The sequence below is a fragment of the Cupressus sempervirens genome, chromosome 7 (assembly GCF_028749045.1).
Source record: "Cupressus sempervirens isolate cs-2001-9-10 chromosome 7, ASM2874904v1, whole genome shotgun sequence".
NCBI lineage: Eukaryota > Viridiplantae > Streptophyta > Pinopsida > Cupressales > Cupressaceae > Cupressus > Cupressus sempervirens.
In genome coordinates, this window is record NC_143124.1 from 933,872,315 (window position 1) to 933,898,843 (window position 26,529).

General features: G+C 34.7%; 1 protein-coding gene across 1 annotated transcript; it reads left to right on the forward strand.

Moving 5' to 3' along the window:
* The first annotated feature begins 19,080 nt into the window (after positions 1-19,080).
* LOC149550640 (large ribosomal subunit protein mL102 (rPPR5)-like) lies at positions 19,081-21,920 on the forward strand. Its single transcript, XM_089793630.1, has one exon. It carries the CDS (start codon positions 19,190-19,192, stop codon positions 21,512-21,514), a length of 2,325 nt encoding a protein of 774 aa, XP_089649756.1. The 5' UTR covers positions 19,081-19,189; the 3' UTR covers positions 21,515-21,920.
* Positions 21,921-26,529: the final 4,609 nt, after the last annotated feature.

Consider the following 26,529-nt stretch of genomic DNA (forward strand, 5'->3'; position numbering starts at 1 on the left):
GTTTGGTCTTGTTACATCATTGGGATTCGTGTAGAATCCATACTCTCAGATTGAGGCCGATTGAGTGATTTCATGATGTATGATTTTATTGGCTTTGGGATTCGTGTAGAATCTGTCCTTCCCGTGTTGCTTTCAGTTGGGTGTTTTCTTTGCATTGTGTTCTCATTCCTGTCCTTGTGTTATGATCTTCGTGATGGTGGTGTGTCACACACGAGTATGTGTGCGTACATTTGTTGGGTGGCTTGCGAGGCCCGATCTTCCATGGATTTGCCGAAAGTTATGATCATTGGGGTTGGGATGGGAGTATGCATGCCCATGGGCACTTGTCATAGGATGAGCATGGGTAGGGTAGGGTAGCATATGGAGGGGGCTTCTACCTCGTAGCCTGGTGACGATTGTGCCCAGAGGGTTGGCGAAGGAAGCTTTAATTAAGTGAAAATTAAATAAAATGTGTGACTGGTAATAAAACTTAAGATAATAAAAAGGTTTGGGGTGCAAGAGCCTTTCCGTTGAGGGATGTTGAATCTGCGCAAGTCCTAGCTTGGGCTTTTTGATGCCAAGCGACTCTCCATGATGTTAGTCCCTACATAGTAGCCTATTAAGTATCTGACCAGGACCTGTACTCCTTGCATTGTCTTAGGTTCTTGGTTGCAGCCATCATACTGTCTGGCATGAGTGTTAGCCTTGGATGTTGTGCTTTATGTGTGTTTGTGGTTGGATCATTATCTCCATCAGCACGGCGGGTGTGGACCTACGGGTTCCACGTGGTTGGGAGGCGTAGCTACCTTCACCACTGCTAGGGATCGGTATACAGAGACGATCTTTGTCCTAGTGCGACCGTTGCTGGATGTCTTCACTTGGTACTTCGGGTTCCAGAGTATGCTTTCTTGTGATTTATGCTTTCATTGGGATGCTTGTATATCATGTTTAGATGATGTTATTTTATTTGGCACATTCCCTTATTATGATGTTTAGCATATGATTAGATGATGTGATTTGCTTTAGTAGTATATCTGTTGCTTACTGTTGTTTAGCATGTGATAGGTGATGTTATCTACTATAGGATTATCTTATGCGTTATCACTAGCATGTTAGATTTTCTTGTGCTTATATTGTTGCATGTTTTTAGTAGTGACGTCCCTATTACGACAGTACCGACGATTTGGTCAGTGGCTTGGGATGTTACATGCGGGGGATGGCTAGGACCCATGATGGTCTTATGATGCTATTGATGGTTGGGAGGAACTGCGCATTTATTTGGTTGTTTAGTTCTAAAATGTATTTTGTTCACTGCGATGTTTAATTTAGTGTGTTCTTTGTTGTTGTAGTTTAGATGGTTAGATGTTCTCCTTTTTGTGTTGTTCTTGCACTCGAGTGTTCATTCCTCGAGCCTTTGTGGATCCGGTACTCCCTGGTGTGGAGGTTCTTTGCTCTAATTTTGGCCCTTTCTGCTTCTGGGAGTGTTTTCATGTTTCTATGGGCGACATTTGTTCAACATGGTGCGACACTTTAAAAAGTATCGCACGCCCATGCAAACTATGTCGTACGACACTATAAAGTATCGCATGGCTTCTTGAGAAATGTCATACGACACTGGAAGAGTGTTGCACGCCTTCTTGAGAAATGTCATACGATGCTGAAAAGTGTTGCATGCCTTCTTGAGAAATGTCGTACGACACTGGAAGAGTGTCGCACGCCTTAAGGAGAAGTATCACCCTCCCTTAGTAATAAGTGTCGCACGATTTTTGTGAAAAACCTGCGCGTGCCATCAGTGGGCACTTTTCTTCGTGATCCGATCTTTTTGAGAGTGGTTTTGGATACCCTTTTGGGTGTTCTTCGACCCTATGCTGTTGCATTTTGAATTCAGTCGATTTCTCTTGAAATCGAGTTTTCGTGTTTTTGTTTTTGTCTCTTGGGGTTTAAAATATATCGTTTAAGTATAAGTTGACGTATATTTCTTATACTTAAGATATATTTTAATATATGCGACAAATCGTTTGAGATAGGTTTCAAACCTCTCAGAGATAAGTTATGGATTCTAGGAAATTTCAGGGCTTCAGAAATCCAGACTTAGCCAATTTTCAGGGCTTCAGGATTTCAGGCTTAGCCAAATTTCGGGATTCTGCATTTTACCCCAGCTTGGTGTTTTGTTGATGAGTGGTTGTTTCTTGTGCCCTCATCATGTGCGTTGTCTTTGTTGGCTTTGTTTGTGTGTGTCAGTTTGGTAGTGGCATTCGAAGATTCGTTGGTTGCTGGGATTGTGTGGAAGTCTTCCGTTGCGATCGTTGTGATCCCTGTATGATATTGTCATGTGCATTCATACTTGTAAAAAAAAAATATCTTGGCTTGATTTGAATCCTTGTTTCCAAGGATCTCTGGGCGGGGCATTACAAGACAACAAACTCAGCTATGTTACCCTCTCTAATTATAACATTACAATGATTGACATAAGGGATCTTGAGTTTGAAAATGATGTAGGCATATGAAAGTTCTCAAATTAGTTGATGCATGAGATAATTGAGAATACAGAACTAGAGAAATATTAGTTTAAGGTATTGGACCAACCCTTATAAACATTCTTAGGTCACTGCTAGCACCCCTTTCTGCTACCACTGACTTAGAATAAGGAATTGATCTCCCTATTATAAGTGGACAACTAGCTTAAAAATGTGATGAGGGAGTGGATCATAGATTTAAAGATGAGAGGTCTTCCTTTCATTGATAAATTGAATGAATCATGCAATGCTTGCATACTAAATACGAATAGAACAATCTCAAAAATCAGAGTGGCCAAGATGGATCAACACACAAACAAAACCATACTCTTTTTTAATTGTTCTATGATTGGAAGAGAACCACCCTTATATTCTGTATGTACAATTAAAAAACAAAAATAGAACTACACTTCCCACTAGCAAAGAAACTCATTACATTCATTCCCCTTGGTAATTAGCCGATAGGCTTTCCTTTTGGAGTTGCCTCTAGTCGGGATTTGTCTCACACCACAAAGTTATTGTCGGTAAATGGTTTCAGATGACCAGTAAGTGGGTTGTACTCTTTTCAATAATGGTTTAAGACAATAAGTGGTTTTTACTATTGTTAGTAAAGGTTTGGGACATCATTTAATGACTATATCATACAACATTAAATGACTCTAATTAAAGGTATATGTAATATGCTGGAAAACAAAAATACCTCATCAATCAATCCAATCTTATAATTATAGAGATATGATCAATCAATTATAATCTGCACCTTACATGTTTTTCTATTTGAGCTTCTATGAGAGCCTAGAGAGCGAAAGGCACTGGCACGTGCATGTCAAATATATGGAGGATGATATGGAGAACTTTGTGCTTGATCTTTAATGGTGGCATCTTCTCTATGAGCTCAAAAAGATGAGAAGTTTTACAGTCTTGCGTTGGATTTTGGGCAAACTTATAGCCTGTATTCCATTCACATTTTGAACTTAGATTGTAAGCTACATATTTTTCCCATAAATTTGAAACAAAATTCAAAGAGGAAACAGAGCATGCCTGCCATTCTATAGATAATATTTTCTTGGCAATTAGTTTATGATTCATTCCTAAAATGAATCTGTGTAAATTATATTTGACTTCATCTAAATCATATGTGACTTCGTTTATATTTTGTCAGGACTACAGGATCAGCTCGAATTAACCCACTGAGCTTCTTCACCTACTAAAAGCTAAGCTCAAGCTTAAATTTGTTCTTTCCATAGTAGTTATTCCTAGTTACTTTCTTGAAAAAAAAAGTGGAACACTGAACAAATGATTGTAGGACTGATTTATATGCGAACCTCCATATTCACAGTGCGTATAAATTTATCAACCATGGAAGCTCTATTTCAGAATCATTTTGATGAGGAGCTACATTGGGAATGTTTAGGGCCTAACAGTGGCAGGCATAAGATGGTAACTTTTCTCTAGACATGCTCTTCTATGGGTAGTTTAAAAGATGGGAGATTGAATATGTCCCAGATTATTGAAAAAAGTAGAGAAAACAAAAATAAATAACTAATCTTTTTACGAGACAACCTTTGAAATGATTAAACTATATATGGCTAGCAACGATTATGAGAAAGACTATTCAAAATGTGACACACACAAACCTATTTGGAGCCAAAATCAATGTTGTATATCATTTATTTTAAACTCCACACTTGATTCACAGAGAGAACAGATTACCAAGGCAGTTGACTCAAAATATCAACTGACCATTAAAACAACTGATCAAATTTGTGCCTTGATGCTTACATTACCCTTGAACCAAATTTATCATTTCCTTATGCATGGTACTATGGAAGAGGAACATAAATGATGGTGAACACAAATATTAAGACCTCTTCTACCCCTATCTCTACATTGTACTGGCTTCCTTATTGAACTTTCAATCTATATGGAGTCATGGACGATGAGATCTTTAAATGTTTGTTTGTATCACTGCCTAGCCTATTATCCAGTCTCTTTGTGCATTTAGTAATAAGCCAAGCCAAGGCAACAGGACCTGCATGCATAGGTGATTCAATATCCTTTTACATGTTTGCATGACAGATGCTTGAAAACTACTAATAGATCCTGGACATGTTCTCCAAATCTCAAGATCAGATCCACTACTACTTTCCACCATTCCAAACACTGAGATTTCCTTAGATAATTGACCAACTTTTCCATGCTTAATTACATCCCCATCCTCTTCAAAATTCTCTTCTTCTGATATAGAGTTTTGTCTGCTGTGCACTCTATGTTTGCCACAAGCTGCCATGAAGACTCCAATTTGTTTGAAGTCTTTCATTGCTCAGTCGGTTTATATTTTTGACACACAACACTTCTTTTCTACCAGTTATTTTCTCCCTGGAGCTGTGCATTTGAATGTTTGCAACGTGGGAAAAATTGGAAGCACAACAGAGAGAAGCATAATTGTTATGGGTTTAAGAAATGAATTTAATCGACATCAATATATATGCCTTGATAATTTGTAATATAGTAAAGATACCTAGATTTAAATGAAAAAAATCATTCTAGTACTAAAGTTATTAATTTGAAGTTCTCTTAAAAAGATAAACTCATTTAATAAAATATGATAAATAAAAACAAACAAATAAGAAACATATGAATATTTGAAACTATTTTACAATTAATTTTATGTATAATATATCGAAAAGAATTAGATGTAACATTAATTTCATTTATCTTATAACATAAATTTACAATAAAATTATTTTTAATTTTATAGTATGATTTTATTTGATCTAATACAATAAAATTATAATTATAATACAATAGGCAAGGGTCTACAATGCAAAGGGTTCAAATAACATCTAACTTAACACATTATAACAATTAATCTAAACAAATTGCAATAAATAAATAATAAAAATAATCTCTAAACTTCAGCCCATTACCTATTAGAAAAATAATTTTATAATACAATTGTATTTAGTAAAGAGCAATATAAATGTTTTTGCTTTATAATTTGATTTAATATGATACACAATAAAATAATAAATTATCATTGTTTTAATGAAGTCAATTAGATATAAAATTAAAAAATTAATTCCATTTATAATATTCAAATAATTGCAACGTATACTAATCTCTTCTAAACCTTTATAATTTATGTATTGTACACCAAAGTACATTTTCTAGTATTACAATTGTATGGCTAAATATTATCTCACCTCCCACCATTTGCGTACAATTACATATCCTTCAATGTACATTTGAGCTCTTGCTCCATATTCCTCACTCTTTATTTCCATTTCCTCATATATATGTCTAATTTCCTTCCATAGTAGCTTTAGGAAGGAACTTTAATGCATTGTGTCCCTTGTTAAATTTCCTAAAGAAGCATTTGAGATTTAGTTTAGCTACAAAGGTTTTCAAAAGGTAGCAGTTGTATTTTGTTCAGAGCATCTCTGTTTGATTGTACAACATGCATGTTGGATATTGGCTTGCAAAAATCTTGGAATTGTAAAGGAAACAACCAAAGTTACAAATGCACAAATTGAAAATTTTTAATCTTAACTTAATCAAAGTGCTTTGTCATTTGCCCACATCTTTAGGCTATTCTTTAAAATCACCATCCCAACAATCACTATTTCCATTACTCTTTTCTACAGCTTGACACTTCTTGACTTCGAAGGTGTTCTTGCAAAAAAATGATCAAGATAATTTTAGGTAAGTCAACTTACCTTTTCAATACTTTTAGTTACGTTCTATATTTTACACCATTTAATCATATGTACTTCCTCTTTTGAATTAAAACCATTTTCCTTTTTCATAAATGTTTTCGTTGGGTGGCCATGAATAGGACTCAAATTATGTGTATTTAAATATAAATGAAATTTATTTAATAATTGTACATTGCAAATCAACTCTTCAATTAGAATGTCATACATTAAAAAAATATTGATATTGTTCAATTTCTCAACAACTAAATTGTACACTACCAAATTTAAATCCTTCCTTTATTTCATATGTCTTTAATTTTGCTTGTCCAAATTTAAATCCTTCCCTTATTTCATATGTCTTTAATTTTGCTTGTAAAAGAAAAACCTATTGGCGTACCTCTTGCACCTCTTTCTAGTGCAAGTGCTAGTATGTATCATCACCACAAGATAGAAGGAAATTCTCACATTTAACTTAGGCCCCATTTGGTTGGGGAAGATGAATTTTTGTCATAACCAGGTTATCTCATAACCAGGTTTTCAAAAATTTAGTTATGCATTTTAGGAAGATAGTTGGACCGTTTGGTTGACACAGAAGATGAATATACAAATCCATATTCTGTGTTTGGTTGCCAATTTGGAAATTGGAATTGGAACGGAATATGACTAGGAATATCTTTTTCTTGCGTTTGGTTGTTCATTTTTGAATTGGAATTGGAATTTGAAGTAAAATTTTTTAATCTTATTTTATTAGTGAAACACAAGTATTATAATGAGTAAAGTATTAATATTTATGATTGCTAATTTATTTATAATTAGACTACATTATTATTATTTTTAATTCTTAAATATTCACAGTTTTATTTTGTTAGTAAAGAATAAATAAAATGATTATTATTATTTATTTTAATTATATTTATTAGCAAAGAAAAGTAAAAAATAATCATACTTGCAATCATTTGTACAAAGTTTTTTTTTGTCCCATAGTTGAAAATTGTGATCATATATATTATATATTTTTGAAAAATTATATAAGACAAATTTATCGTCGAATTGAATTTATTGTCGAATTCATCCAAACTTCATAATTGTCAAACTCAAACATGAACCTTGTGACTTAGCCGTTAAATATGAGAACATTAGGAAATCCACGCTCTATACCATTATGCCCCACATTCGACGAGAAACCCTCTCATGTTGCTCATTGTTCCCATTACTATCAGTATTGTTAGATGGTCAATCTTGCATATATAAACTAGCAATCTCACCTTGGTGTGCAATGGGTATGCCAAATTTATTTTGGAGATAAATTATAGAAAAAAATTGTATTTATGTATACATTTGTGTTGCATGTGATAGTCTAAAATCAACTATGCATCCACCTAAAAGGATCCAAAAATGTCTTAAACCAAACCTCAAAATAACTTGAAGATAATTAGGCTCCTCAATCCATTAGAAATAGCTTCATGTTTGAGATCTCCATCTTTCTATGTCCTTTTGTCTCTCTTGCTTCCTCTATCTCTCTCTCCCCCCCTTCCTTTGTATATGTGTGTGTTTGTGTCCTCCCTCTGTCCCTCTCTTAACCTAGCCCACTCTTCTCTCCCCCCTCTATGTATATATCTCTCGAGGACATCTTTCTACAGATGCAGGAACACACAAGCTCCTCTCCCTCCCTCTCTCTCTCTCTCTCTCTCTCTCTCTCTCTCTCTCTCTCTCTCTCCCTCCCCCCTTCCTATCCCGCACTCTCTGCCCCTCTATGTATCTCTTCCTTTCAATAGATTTATTAAATTAGTTAATTATTCAACAAAATATGCAACTAAAATTTTACATGAAATATTATATAAGAAAAAATATACTATTTTACATTCACACACATTAAACATTTGATGATAACTTTAACAAGAAAAATGATGCTTTGTCAATAATTGTTCTTAAAAAATGTGGAATTTTGGCTACATAGATTTTACATGCAATTTTAAAAAAAAGAAGAAAATTATCTATATAAATGTCTACCCAAATCTTCAGCCATATCTGTTCACTCAAATCACACTTTAGCATGTCTAATGTTCAATCCACTTTGGTGCATGTGCAAATAGACTTTACATCATTTCCCATCGAAACAAGTTCCAACCCAGATAAAAACCAATTGACCAGGTTTTTTTTGTACAACCATTATATCTATAACAATAATTACACATAAAAAAGCCATAGTTTTATTTCTTAAATACTTAAATATCAAAATCTCATTGACTATTTTTTTTAATGTTATTTTATTGTTAAAGGGAACTCTATAAAATAGTTTTAGCTTTCAAATTTAATTTAATTATATTTATACTTAATTTTACTATTTTAATTTTTAACATTGATTTTTTTCTCTACTTTTATCCACTTTTCTTTTTTACTCCATCTCTACTTATATTTAGCCCCCCCCCCCTCTCTCTCTCTCTCTCTCTCTCTCTCTCTCTCTCTCTCTCTCTCTATATATATATATATATATATATATATATAACACTTTCTATCTAGATACTTTCTTCCTAGAAAAATATAACAACAATCTATTGATAATGGAGTAAAAAAGCTTAGAGTACATGGACTCAAATTACATGTACATACATTATTTTGTACAATATTTGAAACACTAAATTTCCTCTAACTATAGCCTATCTAGTACACTATGTTTGATAAAAATTCTCAAAGAAATTTTGTAGCTTTCAAAGTTAGGGACATCAGAAAATATTATAGGAAGTTTTTAAATATTTTACTTATATTAAATCCAGATTGATTAGGCTTGTGTATTTTTACACTATTTGACATATTACTATGAATCAGGGCAAGGATATGTGTTTGACTTGAGTTAATCCATGATGATGCACACTATATCCATCTTCAAACCATCTAAAATAATTTCATCTAATTTGGGTCTTGACATAGCCATGTTTGGTTTAGGTAAACATGATCATTCCATTAAGCTTAGACACACATTATCTATCTGCAAATATTTTGTTCATGTAATCTTTCTTGATCGAATATGATGAAAAGGTGGTTTCATTGTTGCACAGGGTTTTCCATGGCTCTAGAACTCAAAATTATAGCTTGTGAAAACTCAGTTACAAAATTTACAATGGTTGTGAAGTTTCTGAGTGGGCCAACTATAAGAACACTATCATCCCTCACAATTGGACTCAAAGGTGTGCTTTGTTGTCTAGCCATAATATATGAAGTACTTCTTGATGGTATCATCCCCTTTGTCTTTGCAAAAGAGTATAGTGTGCATTTAGATATACTAAACATAGGGTATGCTTCTAGTTCTACTTGGTTCACATTGCTAAGTGTTAGTTTATGTAATTAAAACTATTGGCGATGCATGCATTTCAATTTTAGGGTCATATTTGGCATTTCAAACCACATCATTACCAATAAGGAGTTCGACACTAGGACTCACAAGGGAAGAGTCTCATCACGTGGTTCTATCCTTACATTACCCAAGTTTAGTCACTTAGGGCACAAACCCCCAAGGAGGAACAATCGATGTGGATTCAAGCCACCTCCTCATGTTGACGAAGATGATTAGTTATGCATTACATTGAAAGCATCTTCTCTCACTCCCTTTATGAGCCTAAATTAGCACGCAAGACAAGGGTGAGGCACATTTTATCTTTATTAGTGTTATCCATAATTTATTCATTAATTTTTCAATTGATTAATCACTTTCTATAGGTTGTTGCACCAACCCCATGGAAACACTCTCTCTGTTAGTGTCCATAGACTGTCGTCTCAAGTGTTAAAATACATATGAAATCCATGACCAAATTTACGCACATCTGTACAAGTGACCTCAAGCAACTTTGAGAATAAATAGACACTTAGGTTCTTTCAAAGATCATGTACTAATAATTTTTTATTATTATACAAAATTGACATACATTATTATGAAAAGAAAAATAAACTTCCCTCTATGATCATATAAATCATATTTTAACATTATGAAATTCTGATAATGAATTTCACATAATTGCTACAATATGAAAACTTGCTAACTAGATCACATTATACAACCATTAGAAAATTTTACCCATCATTTAAACAAGATTAATAAATTTGAAAATAATAAATAAATAATCCTTTTCAATAATGGTCGTCTAAGCCCTTCCAGACATTCTAAATTGTTGATCATCCTAATCAACACTCACACTTCATATAGGAAATGCCTTCAGCATAACTATGTATAGATCAAACAGATACCAACATTCAAATAACAATGTCATCAAAATATGTTCAAATTATGAATGTGATCCAAATATGTTTAAATTAGGTATGTGATCAATAATTCAATGTTACATATGTAGCATAAGATAGAAGATAGAAAAACAATATCCATGAACTGATGAGAAGGAACAATATCCATAATCTGAATGGTGGTGTGAAAACACATCATTAAATATGAAAACACTGGGAAATCCATGATGTATGCCCTTATGCCCCACATTCGGCGAGCAACCCTCTCATGCTGCTCAATCTTTCCATTACTATCTGTATTGTTAGATGGTTAATCCTGCATATATGAACTAAACATGCTTGAAAAATTAAAGCTTGATTTTTTTTAATGGAATACACTAAGGAGTGGCATTAGAAATATTGACTATTTACAAACATGCATAGTAAACAATCATTAGATAGCTCATTTTTTATCAGCATGTGTGGTCTTGCAATATCAACAAATCAAGAGCAATAAAAAATACAAAAGAAAGACACTTTGTCAATATTGTTGACAATCTTGTTAGGAAGCACATACATAGGAAACCAAATTGTGGAAAAAATACAAGAAATTTAAAAAATATCCAAGCAAATTAGGAATATACATATAACATGGGACATAATCATGAATTGTACAATCATCTACTAGAAATCCTCAGTACTTTTGATAATCTTGTCAGTGAGAACATACATAGGAAATCAAATAGGGACAAAAAGACAAGAAATAAAAACATATGCAAGCAAATTAGGACTATAGATATAACATAGGACAAAATCATGAACTGTACAATCATCTACTAAATCACATTTCTATTAGCATATGCTCTCAAGTTCTACAATTGAGCATTCATCATTTGCCACTCCTCGTGTATTCCATGTATGTATGGTTCAAATATAACTCTAATTAACAATGCAATGAACAACTATACCAAACATTTACGAGATCATAAACTACGTATAGATCAAGTAGGTATACATCAAGTATGTTTAGCAAAATAGTAAAAATATGCTCAGTAATGAGTTCCAGTACAGTGTTGTAAGAGATCAATGCAATACCATTAAAAAAAGCCAACTAACCATATGGAATTACTTCACATGTCAATCATGTGAATGCCAATGAAATGAACAACTAAACTGTGTATTGACCAAAGCCAATCATACCAATGAAATGGATGACTAAACTATGCATAGATCAAGTATGTATACATACATACATACATACATGTGTGTACATACATATGCACATACATATGTACGTACGTACGTACATACATGTGTGTACATACATACGCACAGACATACACACATACATACTGTTTGTTTCAAATCTGTTTAGCAAAATGGTCAATACGTGCTCACTAATGAATTCTAGTATAATGTTGTGAGAGATCAATACCAGTGAAATGAACAACTAAACTTTGTAACAGTTTATTACCAGTAATGAGTTCTAGTATAGTGTTGTGAGAGATGAATGCAATACCATTAAATAGAGCCAAGTCATTAACTATTTATGGATCAACTATGTATAGATCAATGGTAGTCATGGCTTTTATCTATACATAATCAATATGTGCTCAATAATGAATTCCAGTATGTGCTCATGTGATTACCTGTATATATCATAGTGCCAATTATAATAGCCATATCATGGTTCTATTTCTATCTACTATTTGCTTAGCAAAACAGTCAATATATGTTGTAACTATTTGTTTCGAATCTGTTTAGCAAAATAGTCAATATACGTTGTAATAGTTTGTTTAGAATCTATTTAGCAAAATAGTCAATATGTGCTCACTAATGAGTTCCAGTATAGTGTTGTGAAAGCTCAATGCAATACCATTAATCAAAGTGAATCATGCCAATGAAATGGACAACTAAACTATGGATATATCAAGTATGTATTGATCAATGCAAAATCATTCAACATACTTATGAGGTCATAAACTATGTAGAGATCAATGCAATACCATTAAACGTAGCCAACTCATAAACTATGTATGGATGTCTGTCCTATATTTGTGTAGTATACATGGAAGATCAATGGCAATCATGGCTTTTATCTATACATAGTTGACCTATACATAGTTTATCATGGTTCAAATCTGTTTAGCAAAACAATCCAATATATACTGTAATAGTTTGTTTAGAATCTATTTAACAAAATAGTCAATATATGCTCACTAATGAGTTCTAGTATAGTGCCGTGAGAGATCAATGCAATACCATTAATCAAAGTTAATCATGCCAATGAAATGAACAACTAAACTATGGATATATCAAGTATGTATAGATCCATGCAAAATCATTCAACATACTTATGAGGTCATAAACTATGTAGAGATCAATGCAATACCATTAAATGCAACCAACTCATAAACTATGTATGGATGTTTGTCCTATATTTATGTAGTATACATGGCAGATCAATGGCAATCATGGCCTTTATCTATACATAGTTGACCTATACATAGTTTATCGTGGTTCTATTTCTATATGCTATCTACTTAGCAAAATAGTCAATATATGTTGTAACTATTTGTTTCAAATCTGTTTAGCAAAATAGTCCAATATATGCTGTAACAGTTTGTTTAGAATCTGTTTAACAAAATAGTTAATATGTGCTCACTAATGAGTTCCAGTATTGTGTTGTGAGAGATCAATGCAATACCATTAATCAAAGCAAATCATGCCAATGAAATGAACAACAAAAATATGTAGTGATCAATGCCAATCATGTTGATTAAATGAACAACTAAACTATGTATTGATCAATGCCAAACATTAAATAGAGGCAACTCATTAACTGATCCATGCAAAACAATTAAACAAAGGCAATTCATAAACAGGAATTACTTCAGATGCCAATTAAATAGTCAAAATGTGCTCAATAATGAGTTCCAATATAGTGAAGTGAGATCAATATAGTTTCAGTTTAGTGCTATTAGAGATTAATGCAAAACCATTGAACAGAGTAATTATGCAACATATGTCATTGCAATCCAGTCAGTAGTTGAAATAGCTAAATCATACCAAATGTCATTGCAATCCAGTCCACTCTCTCCACCTCATCCATCATCAAGAACCCTTTGGCTCTTTCACGTTGAAGCACGAAGGTATCATGTGCTTTCACGAAAGGTGCTCGACTCAATTTAGGGACAACTTTGAGAGTAGTATATGTAGCACTCAAAACATTATCCTCTTCAGATTTATCCACTTTTACAATATGAGGCTTACCGAGGCCATCTTTCAATTCCTTCATAGTTTCACATATCGCATCCAATGATGTAGACAAAGATGTCTTCTTCCTCTTTCCCCTCCTTGATGATGATGGTGGAGGATTCCCTCTAGCACTTGCACTCGACTGATTGGAATGATATAACTCTTCATCAAAATTTGGCTGGCTGTGAAGAGGTGTACCACAATTGGTATCGTCCTCATCAAGCACGTGAAATGCATCGTTCATAGGGTGCCCCTCGTCAGCATCAAGGGGTGTTGTAGCTGCGAACCCTTCAGCAATGTCATTGCCGACAATTATAGCCAACTCGTTGAAATATTGGAAAGGTGATCTCTTATACATTTTTGCATTTTTGAATTCTCTCCTCTACATATAAGCATTACTAGATGGATTAGGTTGTAAGTTTTTCATTATTAAAATAAGAAGGGAAAATTTCTTCAATGAAAAGAGTACAAAGATAATCCTACCTTCAAAAGCTCATCCCACACTGAATCCTCAGCATCCACAGTTTGAGTTTCTTCATTCTAAGCTAACCCACTTGTATTTTTCAAGTCCTTCATTACTCTATATCCTACTTTCCATGTTTTTAGCTTATTCTTAAAATGATCTCGTGATAGATTCAAGTTCATCCCTACATTGAATGTCCTCTCTATCACAGTCCACGCTTCTTTTTTAAAACCACCTTCACCATTTTCGTCTAAGATGAACTTGTTCAAGGAGCAAGTCTAGAAACTTGCGTTCCATCAATTTTGTCCACATTTTCTTCTTTGAAGAAGAATATTTGATGCTCGCAGTGAGGGATCCATCTATATCACTCAAAGTAATGGGAGAACACATCTGGTTCACATGATCAGATCTGTCCATGCTCATCATGAGCTCGGTATATGCCATTGTGTACTCCTTCCTGTATTTCATTTAAATTTGAAGGTGATAAACTTTAAATATCAATTTTTAATACATCATAATGGAACGAGGCTAACATATTGAATAGGTAAACGTATTACGATTTAAAGTAATCATACGATTGAAATTGAAAGTTACTACTCTTTAAATGGAGCAAGGAGTAACATCAGAAAAATAAGATTTTTAGTGAATTCGCTATTCTCTTGTTACTAGTGGGCTTATGATCTTCATCATTTGGTACTCCTTGCTGTATTTCATTTAAAATTGAAGACGATAAACTTTAAATATTATTTTTTAATACATCCTAATGCAATGAGGCTAACATTTAATAAACTTGAAAGCATTTAACTGAAGATGATAAACATTATTCAACTACATCATGTGATAGTTTGAGTGGTTTTGAGGCAGTAGATAGGAGGAATAGTTGGGCGACATTTAAGCTACTCCTATTAGATGATACACATTTAAGCAATAATTGATGATAACACATTAGTATCAAAAAAACTACCAGCAAGACAAAATGGTGATATCAATGGTAGGTAAATAGTCGCGAGCCCCATTGTGAAGCATGTTATTGTACTTTCTCAATGCAAAGATGTATAATAATCGTGCTTTCTTACATTTAAAACAGTGTAATCTACATTTCAAGTTGGATTGTGTATTGCAGATATGATCAACAGTTTTTGTACATAAAGTAGGTGTGAAATTGAAAGTTAATGCTCTTTTTATTTAATTAGAATGTAGCAAGTACTGATATCAAAATAACGAAATCACACACCATCATTGTATATGCATACATCAATTTAATCATATAAAGTACATTGCCTTCTAATAAACCATTTATTCTTGGGATCTATAATCTTCCCACATCCTACTTGCTATATCTTCTCGAAATTGGGCCCACTCATTTCTATCCTCCTGAGACAACCCATATGTCTCAAACAGTGGTACCTCTATCCCATCACGATCATCTTCCTCTTCAATAGCTACTTCCAATGGAAGGCCATCCTCTATCGTAATGAAATTGTGAAGTATGCAACATGCTAAAACAATATAGGATTGTGGCATGATATCATAAGACGTTGCATGTCTTAAGATTGGAAAACACTGCTTCAGAATATACCAAACGTACGTTCTATTGCATTTCTAAGATAGGAGTGTCGATGCTTGAACAACTCATGTGCAGAGTTTATTGGGTTCTCTCTTGACCATTCTTTCAAGTGGTAGCGTGTACACCAATAAGGAGTGAGAAATCCAGGTGCATTTGGATATCCAACATCCACTAGATAATATTTTCCTACATAAAGAAAGTATATTGTCAATACTTGAACTATTTAGCATAACCTTGAGTATATTAAAATGTGATTTGGCTTACCAGGGGGAACTACAAGTGGATCTAATCTGGATAGAGCTGAGGCTAGAACATGGCTATCTACAACAAAGCCTTCCCAACTAGTGAGGCAGTACTGAAACTTACAATCAAAGGAGCAGACACCCATAACATTTTGCGATAGGTTCCCTTTTCTATCACGATATTTACCTTGTATGTCGACGTCGACTCGCACTGGAATATGAGTTCAAGTGATGGCTCCAATGCAATCCTATGGGATATGATACACTGATCAAATGTATGCTCAAGTAATAATAAGATAAGGACAACAATCTAGACAATAAACTTGTAACAATGTGTGATTTGCCTTGAAAAATGGTTCAAAACGATCCTTCCCACTAATTTCAGGAGGAGTGCTTGGACTAGGTGGTATGAAGTAATCTCTGTGGAGGGCTAAGACAGCTGTCAAAACTTTGTGGAAGTACCAACTGATTGTCTCTCTTGAGTGCCCAAAGTTATGGGCAATCTTGCAGTTCCTTAGATTGTGCCCAAGGGCGTGGAGGAACATCACTAGTTGTTCCTCTAACTTCAAGTGGATCGTATCTCTCAAGCTTCCTTTCAGCTTGAGAATACAAGCTAGAGAAAAGAAGGCTGCCCTACTCATCCGAATCTAATCATGACAATCCACCTCATTCGAATGAATAATGTCTCTACAAAAGGAATTTCCTTTTCTTATTCGTTTACCCATTTGATTACCTTCTCGGGCTACCAGTACTTTGGCTATGCCAACAAAAGCAAAAAGAATTGTGAGAATGCTGGTGTATGTGGTCTTCCTAACTATGCTTCCTTGAACCTCTATAGTCTCCATAGGATCCATCAATGGCCTAAAACGTGGACAATTTAAACACTATCAGTTATGAGGTACCAACTATCACCTATCGAGATACCACATGATTATTTGCTAGCCTCATTGCATTGAGAAGTCAATTATTTATTCAAATACAACAAGGAGTACCAACTATTGAGGATCATAAGCCCACAATGAACAAATTACAATAATGTGTCATTCTACTCCATGTAATCTATCTATACCAATGAAAGCATAATATTGATTCCATTTGTCTATATGTATACACACATGTATGCGTATATGTATGTGCACACACATGTATGTACACACATACACATGTATGCATGTAGGTACGTACACACATATGTATGTATGTTTGTACGTACACACATGTATGCATGTATGTACTTACACACACATGTATGTATGTATATACGTACACACACGTATGTATGTATGTATGCACGTACACACATGTATGTATGTACAAACACGTGCATGTATGTACACATACACATGTACAAACTATAACCTAGATTTGGATTTTTATGAATGTGTTTTAATAAACCGTCGGGTTCGTTGAAACTGAGGCTTGTCTTTTAGAAGATGAAAAGGAGCATTGTTGGCAGTGGGAATAGGGTTTCTTTCTATATTGATCTATACATAGTTTATGACCTCATAAACTATGTATAATTGATGTATACATAGTTTAGTTGCTCATTTCATTGGCATGATTTGCATTGATCTCATTGCAGAGCACATATTTACTGTTTTCCTAAGTAAATTTGAAACAAACTGTTACAACATATATTGATTGTTTTGCTGAGTAGATAACAGATACAAACAAGAACTATGTATAGGTATAGATAAAAGTTATGATTGCCATTGATCTACCATGTATAAATATAGGACGGATTTAATATCCACCCTTTCCCAATGCAAAACTGAAACATGTGAATAGGGTCACAGGCATAAATGCTTATAGTTAGGTACATCCATACATAGTTTATGACTGGGCTGTGTTTAATGGATTTGCAATGATCTATACATAGTTTATGATTTGGCTGTGTTTAATGGAATTGCAATGATCTATACATAGTTTATGACCTCATAAATTGTGTGTGCATGAACTATGTATAGATCAGAGCCAAGATTGGCATTGATCTATACATAGTTTATGATGTCATAAATTATGTACAGATAAAAGCCCTAATTGCCATTGATCTATACATAGTTGATCCATACAAAGTTTACGACTTGGCTCTATTAAATGGTATTGCATTCATCTCTCACAACACTATACTAGAACTCATTATTGGCAAGAAACTATTACAAAGTTTAGTTGTTCATTTCATTGGTATTGATCTCTCACAACACTATATTGGAATTCATTAGTGAGCACATATTGACTATTTCGCTAAACAGATTTGAAACAAACAGTTACAACATATATTGACTAAATTGCTAAGTAGATAGCAAATAGAAATAGAACCATGATAAACTATGTATAGGTCAACTATGTACAGATAAAAGCTATTGATATGCTTGTAAATTTCATTGCTATGGGTACAAAAAATCGGAGCTTTAACTATGATATATACAGGTAATTAGAGGTAATGGTGTGAGCACATACTGGAACTCATTCCTGAGCATATATTAATTATTTTTCTAAGCAGACCCGCAACAAACTGTTACCGTTTGAATGAACAAAAAAAACCCCCAAAAAATCCAATATGCAAATGTGGGTGGGAGAAGAGAACCGTGCGTGCGAGAAGAGAGCTGTGTTCAAAGCCGCCGCCGCCGATCAAAGTAGAGAAACCCTAGCCACAACCACATCCACGACAAATGAGCTGTGTTCAAAGCCGCTGCCGTTGCCGTCCAGAGCAGAGAAACCCCAACCCCAACCACAACCACGACAAACGCCACAACCCAACAAACACCACAATAGCCACAAAAACCCTCGTCTTCCATAGCACAACAACAAAGTAGCGGCGACAAAACAACAATGCACTTTTGCTCTTTCAAAAACCTAAGGCGGATTTCACAGACCCGACGATTTATTCAAACCCATTCATAAAAACCCGAATTCGGGTTTTCATTTCAACTTCCACCTATTTGTTAGAAGATGTTTCTTCCATTTTTGGAGCAAAATTAGAAGAAGAAAGCAGAAACCGAGTTCTACGTTTGATGATCCAAACGCCCCTTTTTTCTTCCATAACTAGATTTTGGCCCTCGAAACCCTATTCCGCCCCGCTTCTTCATGTAACCAAACGTGGCCTTACATATTTAGACATATGGAAGTCATGATGTCACAAAGTAAACATCTGGAAGTCATGATGTCACAAAGTAAACCCTAAACCTCTGAAAACAAAATCATTCTCTGCCCACTTCTCAAACCGACCATTTCATGGCTAGCGATCTAAAAACATGAGGGGACGTATTAGCCCACTGTCTTTCCTTGGAACTAGATCTGAAATGACTTCTGCCAAGCACTTCATCAGAACGCGGCTTTACCACTCACTGTCTGCAAGAATGCTCGGCGGATTTTACAGGATTCAAACCCCACGCATACCTGTATTACGTTACACATCAACAACACCTACCAGCAATGAGGTAGCTGGAACGGATCTCAGAGAAATTCACACAGATATCCAAGAGGGTCTGACTGACTTTGCAGTAAAAGAGACAGGCAAGGAACCAACAGCGGAAAGAGACATCACTGGCAAGCTCAAACGCATTAGTAGAGGTACGTCCCAAACTTCTGAAAGCCCAGTTGAAACTCTTTGCAAAATCATGCATAGTGGCCCCTGGAGCCCTAGGTTGCAAACAAAAATGTGGAAGGCAGCCCCAACTTTAAGCCGTCAAACAGTCATTGGTGTTCTGGGTAAGGCCAACACATCAAAACTTGCCATTCGTTTCTTCAGGTGGGCTGAGAGAAACGGATTCAAACATGATAATTGGACCTATTTTAAGATGCTTGAAATCTTTGGTAGGGCTAAAAAAATCTGTGCTGCTAGGACCCTTCTGTTACAGATGCCTGATAAGGGAGTAGAGTGGAAAGATGCTGTTTTCAATAGCCTGATTAAGTCCTATGGCAAGAATGGAATAGTGATGGAGTCTGTAAAGATATTTAAGACAATGAGGGAAATGGGTGTAAAGCCCACCGTTCTGACATACAACAATTTTTTTTCTGCATTGATTAGAAGTGGTAGGACTGACATGGCCAAGAGGTATTACAATAAGATGTTGGAGGATGGTCTGAAGCCGGATGTGTTTACTTTTAATATTCTTATCAGGGGTTTTTGTCTGAAGGGGAAGTTTGGTTCTGCTCAAAGATTTTGGAATGATATGATCAGCTCCGGCATTACTCCTACGATAGTGACATACAATACTCTTCTGGACGGATTTTGTAGGGCTGGGAAATTGGAAGATGCCTTGGCTATGGTGAATGGAATGAAGGAGAAGGATATTTCTCCTGACGTGGTTACATACACAACATTGATCAAAGGATTTTGTAAAGAGAACTCTGTAGACAAAGCCTTAAGGTATTTTAAGGAGATGGTCAGTAAAGCAGTGACTGCCGATGAGGTTACATATGTTACTTTGCTTCCATGTCTGTGCGAGGCTAAAAGATTTAAAGAGGCACGGAAATTGTTGAATGACATGGTGCAACGTGGCATGAAACCCAGTGCTTTAATGTTTCATGCTTTGATAAACGGTCAGTGCAAGGCAGGCAATATGGAAGGGGCAGTAGAGACTTTTGATCATATGTCCAGTTTAAGCATTGTGGCTGATTATGCCACCTATAATGTGCTGATTATTGGTCTTTTCAAGAGAGAAAAAATTGATAAATCAATTGAGATCTTAGATGATCTTTTGCAGAAAGGTGTTTTACCGGATCGTGAAAAAGTTGGGTCTGAGTTCATAGCCTACGGTAACATGCTCAAACATCTTTGTGAACAAGGTAAAACTCAGAAAGCAGAAGGGCTATTCAGAAAGTTGCTTAAAAGAGGAGATCCCAATTCTTCAATTTTTGAAAACATTATCTTTGGTCATTGCCAAGAGGGCACACCTGAGGCAGGTTTTGAGCTTCTCAAAATAATGCTAAGGAAAGAATTTTCTGTAAGTGCCGATACCTACAATGTTTTGATTGAAAGCTATCTGCGGAAGGGACAGACTCCAGAAGCTAGAAGTGTTTTAGATAAGATGATTGATAGTGGTCACTTGCCTAGTGCTTCGATATTCCGTGCTGTCATTGAAAGTCTCTTTTCGGATGGCAGATTTCAGACTGCAAGCAGGGTTATGAAAACTATGTTGGAGAAGGATGTGAAAGAGAATTTGGATCTAATGCCTCTGATTTTGGGGGTTCTACTTGACCGTGGACACATGGAAGAAGTCTATGACCGACTTAATTTGATGTTTGAAAAGGGTTGCATTCCTGATTTTAATAAACACATAGATGAACTTTGTAAGAATGGGAAATCGTCCACAGCACAGAGATTGCTAGTATTTGTCATGTTCAAGAAATGTAATATAATTACTGCATCTTATGATACCACTATCAATGCTCTTTGTAGTGATGGCAAACTTGATGAAGCTGTTCATCTCTTACGTGGAATTGTAAAGAAAGGTGGACCATTTAATCTGAGCTGCTATGATAACTTGGTCAGCAGCCTTCAAGAAAAAAACAAAACAGATGATGTAAAATATGTTATCAGGGTCATGGGCAAGAGTGGTACAGGCAAGAGTTGAAACCAACGATGACTAGATTTCTTAAAATTGTAGAATCACAAGTGTGATTAGTACTAATCATCTGAGGAAATTCAATCAGAATTTTGACTTGGTCACTTTTCAAGAGAATCTATATATGCACTTGCAGGAGTTTGGGGAGCAATATTCATTTTACTTGAAATGCTTTCTGTTGGATCTGCTCTAAATTTCTTAGTTGTTGAGCAAGATGCATGCTGTAATTCCATGGCCAGGATCAAGTAATTTGTGATGAAAAGTTGGTCCCCATGAAACATTATAAATAGAGCTTTTTATGTTTTAACTGGGGTGACAATAAATATGTTTTTTGTCACCACATCAGCACATTGCATCTGGTGTAAGTATCTCACAATTCACAGTTTTTAAATTATGAAATGCACTTTTCAATAAAGTAGGAATATCTTCAAGCTGTACTTAGTTCCAAATATTAGAGGACGTTATTTTTGATAGAAGCAGTGCTAATGTTTCGTATATTTTTGTTATACAGACTTATTCTTAGTTCTTACACTATTACAGTTTTTGGTACCAATTATCTACCTAATGATAAGTCACATTTGGCAACAAACCTAAAAGTGACTGCTGCTGGCTGTAAGTCAGTACAAACTTTTGTCCAGGTGTACAAAAAATCTGGTCGTCAATGAAGATCAGTAAGGAATACATATGATTGGGATTATCAGGCTTAAAATAGGAAAAAGGAGGATTGACATGATAATTCTTACAATATCCTTTACCTAGCTTAATCTAATTTAACCTTCTACTAGCTTTCTAGCTTCTAACTCTGCTGCTAACTGTCACAAATGAGAAGGTGCCCTTGATAGATGTTCATTTACGGTAAAGGGCCAAGATCGATCCAAGATTCAGATCCAAGGTTGCACTTGCAACTTGAAACTTGATTGTCATCTTCAAGTTTGTCTTGGGCAACTTGATTCGCATCCTTCTTCTCATTTGAAGTCTGTAAGCATCCTCTTGCTTGAAGTCCTCCACTTGATCTGTTGAATATCTTCTTGCCCTCCAAGCCTCTCCTTGTATGATTTACCTTGCAGAACAAAGGAAAGAAAAGTTTGAGGTTAGGAAATGAAAGAAATAAAAAAAATTTCATAAAATTGAAATCACATTACTTTCAAACAAAAAATGGATTTCTTGAATTTGTGATTAAGTCTCTCTATCTTCTAGCAATTCAAAATAATCTTGATACTATAACTTGCAATGGACCTACTCAAAATCTGGGAAAATAACTAATCTCTTCAATGAATGTCATAACCAGATTTTACTTTCCTTACCACCCTTTACTCTCAGATTTATAGGAATAAAATTGCCTCATGCTCAAGTTTGCTGCGTTGTCTCCTAATGGTTGATAGAGGATGTCATTCATGCTCTCACAAGATGTCTGCCACCTCACTTCAAGGAACTCAAGATGATTTACGCTTAGTTAGAGAGGTCGACCTGCTACCTTAAGAAGGAAAGAGTTCAGTGTTCTGTAGCAGATGTAAAAATTATTGTGATATAATGTTCAAATGAACTCATGACATCCTCATTACATAGGCAATTTGAAATTGAAAGGGCACCTCACCATGAAGGCTGACTCAGTATTAGCAAACTAATTAAAACATTTTGTTTAATCCATTTTCTCTTTGTAAGGCCAACTTAATAAAGATGAAGTCTTGTTTTAAAAGTTCAATTATTCATTAAGGAAGCTGCTTCAAATTGGTCCCTTGACCAAGCCTCTTCATAGGGGTGAAATTTTACTATATTGGAGGAATCTGAATTCCTCTTGGGGTGGTAGAATCCACCACCCTAAGAGAAACATTTTGGTCTCAATAATTTGTCTCCTTCATTCTTATGTGTCCAAAACACCTTTCCTTCACCCATTGCCATCCTCTTAAAAACTCAGATTCTCAAATATCATCTGGGAAGGCGAAAATATGTTTGACAATCTTCCATAACTGTAATGTCCCCTCCTCTAGTTTTGCGTATGAATCTCTGATGATTCTCTATCTTGCTCTTGAATCTCTTGTATTTTATCTTGTCTATGTTTTCCCTTTCGATACCTTCTCTTTCAATGAAGAACTTAATTTACAAGAGAACTGGAACTGTCATTACTAGTCTGACTTATCACTGTTTATTCGTTGATAGTCCTTATCTTGTAACTTAAGTGACTGCAATCTCTATTCATTGCTTAGTGTCCTTGTCTTATGATGTTAGTGCTTGCTTGTCTTATGTGTTTGATATTATGTTGGTTTTTATTCTTTATTGTTAAGCCTATATCCTTTACTCTTGGCTGGGTATTCTGTTCACTATTCATATCTTATATCTTATCTTTCCTTTACTGACATTTTTTGTAATTTCTGTTCTATCTTTCTTATCCACCGACTGCTTAAGGTGACTTGATCGCTATTTGTTATATCTCCTTATCTATCTCTTATATTCCTCCTATGGAATGCATTGTTAAGAGTTGTGACTCTTCAATCAATAAGAGTATTGTCTTACACACAATCTGTTCGTAACTGATATGGGAATGTTGGCATGAGCTTACTGATTGTTTGTTTTAGAGATCTTCAATCGCTGGTAGACAATGGTTGCTTTGTTGTTGATAAACATCCAAAGTTATTCTTCATGGTCTCTTCCATTTGATGCTAAGATGATGATGTCAGATACATTTGTGAGTCAATCCTGTACGATGAGTCTTCTTAATGTGAATACTGTTGTTTTTGGGTGTCTTCTCTTAGGGCCCATTTGGTTGCAGGCAACAAATTGAGTATTAGAATTGAAAATGAGAATGGGTATAGAAATGGGGAATGGGAATGGGAAATATGTATTCCAGTCTCGTTTGGTTCAACTGGAATTTGTTTGAGAATATGTTTGTTTGGTTGTACAAAATTAGGAGGAAGCGAGTAACAAAGCAGATGGATCAGCAGATAAGAAGCCACTGTGATGATGTTCAGCAGATAAGAATTTGGTGCAGCTGTTGGGATGGTGTCATGAGAAAGGAGAGCTCCTCTTGTTTTATGAAAGTGCACTGTATATTCAGCAACTCCATCTGAACCCCAACAGATAAAACTCATGCCCTCAGACTTAGCATTGCTCCTAGTCCGCTACATTCAAATCCCCGCGGCTACCAATATCTCCTCTCAAGTAGAGTGTCTTGCCAAAACGCTTTCCTGGCTGCTCATAAAATTCTATCCACTTGCCGGCTGGCTAACAAGTCCAATCAACAGAGGCATTTACATCCTCTGCAATGATTCCGGTGTTGATTTCATCGAAGCTGCCGTAGCCGACCTCAGTGTTGCAGATCTCATCAAAGATGACGATCCGCTATGCAAATAATCTTACAGCCGGAAGAAATAGGGCAGAGATAATAAGGCAAAGATTAACCAAAAAAAAAAAAGATTGACCAGGTACCAGCAGGAAATCCTTACTGAGCAGCAGAGAAATGGCGGACAGAGACCCATTCTCAACACATGAGAATGAGAATGAGAATGAGAATAGGAAGGGGCCATTCCAATTACAAGTACTTTTGGGATTTAGATAAAAGCTCATTTTGGGCTATAATGGGAATATGTAATCCTATTCTCCATTCCAATTCCGCCAACCAAACAAATAATTAAAAACGTATTCTAATTTTCATAACCTATTCCCGTGGTATTCCAGCAACCAAACGGGCCAGTAACATGCTTGTATACCTATGTTGAACTATATTAATTCACCAATATATACTGTTGAACTCTAATACAACTTGTAAGTGAATAATTATTTATTAGAAATACATAGTTGACTGTGAGTTGTCACTCTATTTCTTATTTCTTGCCCTGCATTTTCTGATTCGTATCTCTTCCAATAATGTTTATCTTCCTGTATATCCACTATGTTCTCTCTCTTATAGACTGATTCCTTTATATCGGCTGTGATAACTTTGTTAGTCTTCTCTTTCAACGTTTGTAACTTCCCTGATTGGTGAGTGGTTGATGACTGGCAGTTATAATATGATGCAATGTTCTTCGATGGTGAAAGAAATGGATTGAATTTATGATCTGCATATTAAATGTTGATTGGATAGTTTTACTGCTCACTGTACTGGACCTTTCCAGCATTGACCAGTTATCCTTGTCTTTTTCTGGTCAATGTTGTCTTTTGTCTTTTGTGTAACTGTATTGGTTCTAAGTTATGCTTGGCTGCCTTTTTTTTGCTTTCTCCCCCTTTCTTATTCCTTCCATATTTCGGTCTTTTTTTCTCCATTTTATATTTCTGACTTCAATCATCGTGTCTTTTGATGGTAAAATTTTTATTTTAATATTTTAATGTTTGTTATATTTAAATTTAATATTATTTTATTTAATCTTTCTCTTATTATTTATTATTTTAGTTATTATTATTTGCAACTTTATTTATTATCATTCACAATTTATATTCATCTATTCATTAAACATATGTTCTGTATTCTTCTTCTAAATTATTATTATTATTATCATGAGATGATAATATCATATTTCTATAAATGATTATATAACATCATATTGTACTATTTAGATAATATTATATTATATTAATTAGTATATCATTTTGTATATTTAATTGAATAATAAATCATATTATAATTTATTTATTCATTTTATTAGCAGATTCAAAACCGAAAAGAAAACCAATATTCCATATAAATTCCAGAACTTAAATCGTTTTGTAACCAGCAGATTTGAATACAAGAAAACTCAGAAAAGTTCGTTTATTTCCTTCAATTTTCAAAAATATGTACATAAATCAAGAATTAACACATAGTTGTCAAGTAATGTTACTGTTTTTTACAACAACAATACAATAACATGCAACAATCCAAGTAATCCAATCTTATACACAGAAGTAACAGTTAGATTGGAAATATAAATAAACCTGTAAGAAGTCTAGGTTTGCGTCCAACCTTCAAAGATTCTTCAAGGGTTTGCGTCCTAGAAGAAATAACCAGCAACTATTTCCAGCTCCCAAATTAATATTTGTTTTGAATGTTATAT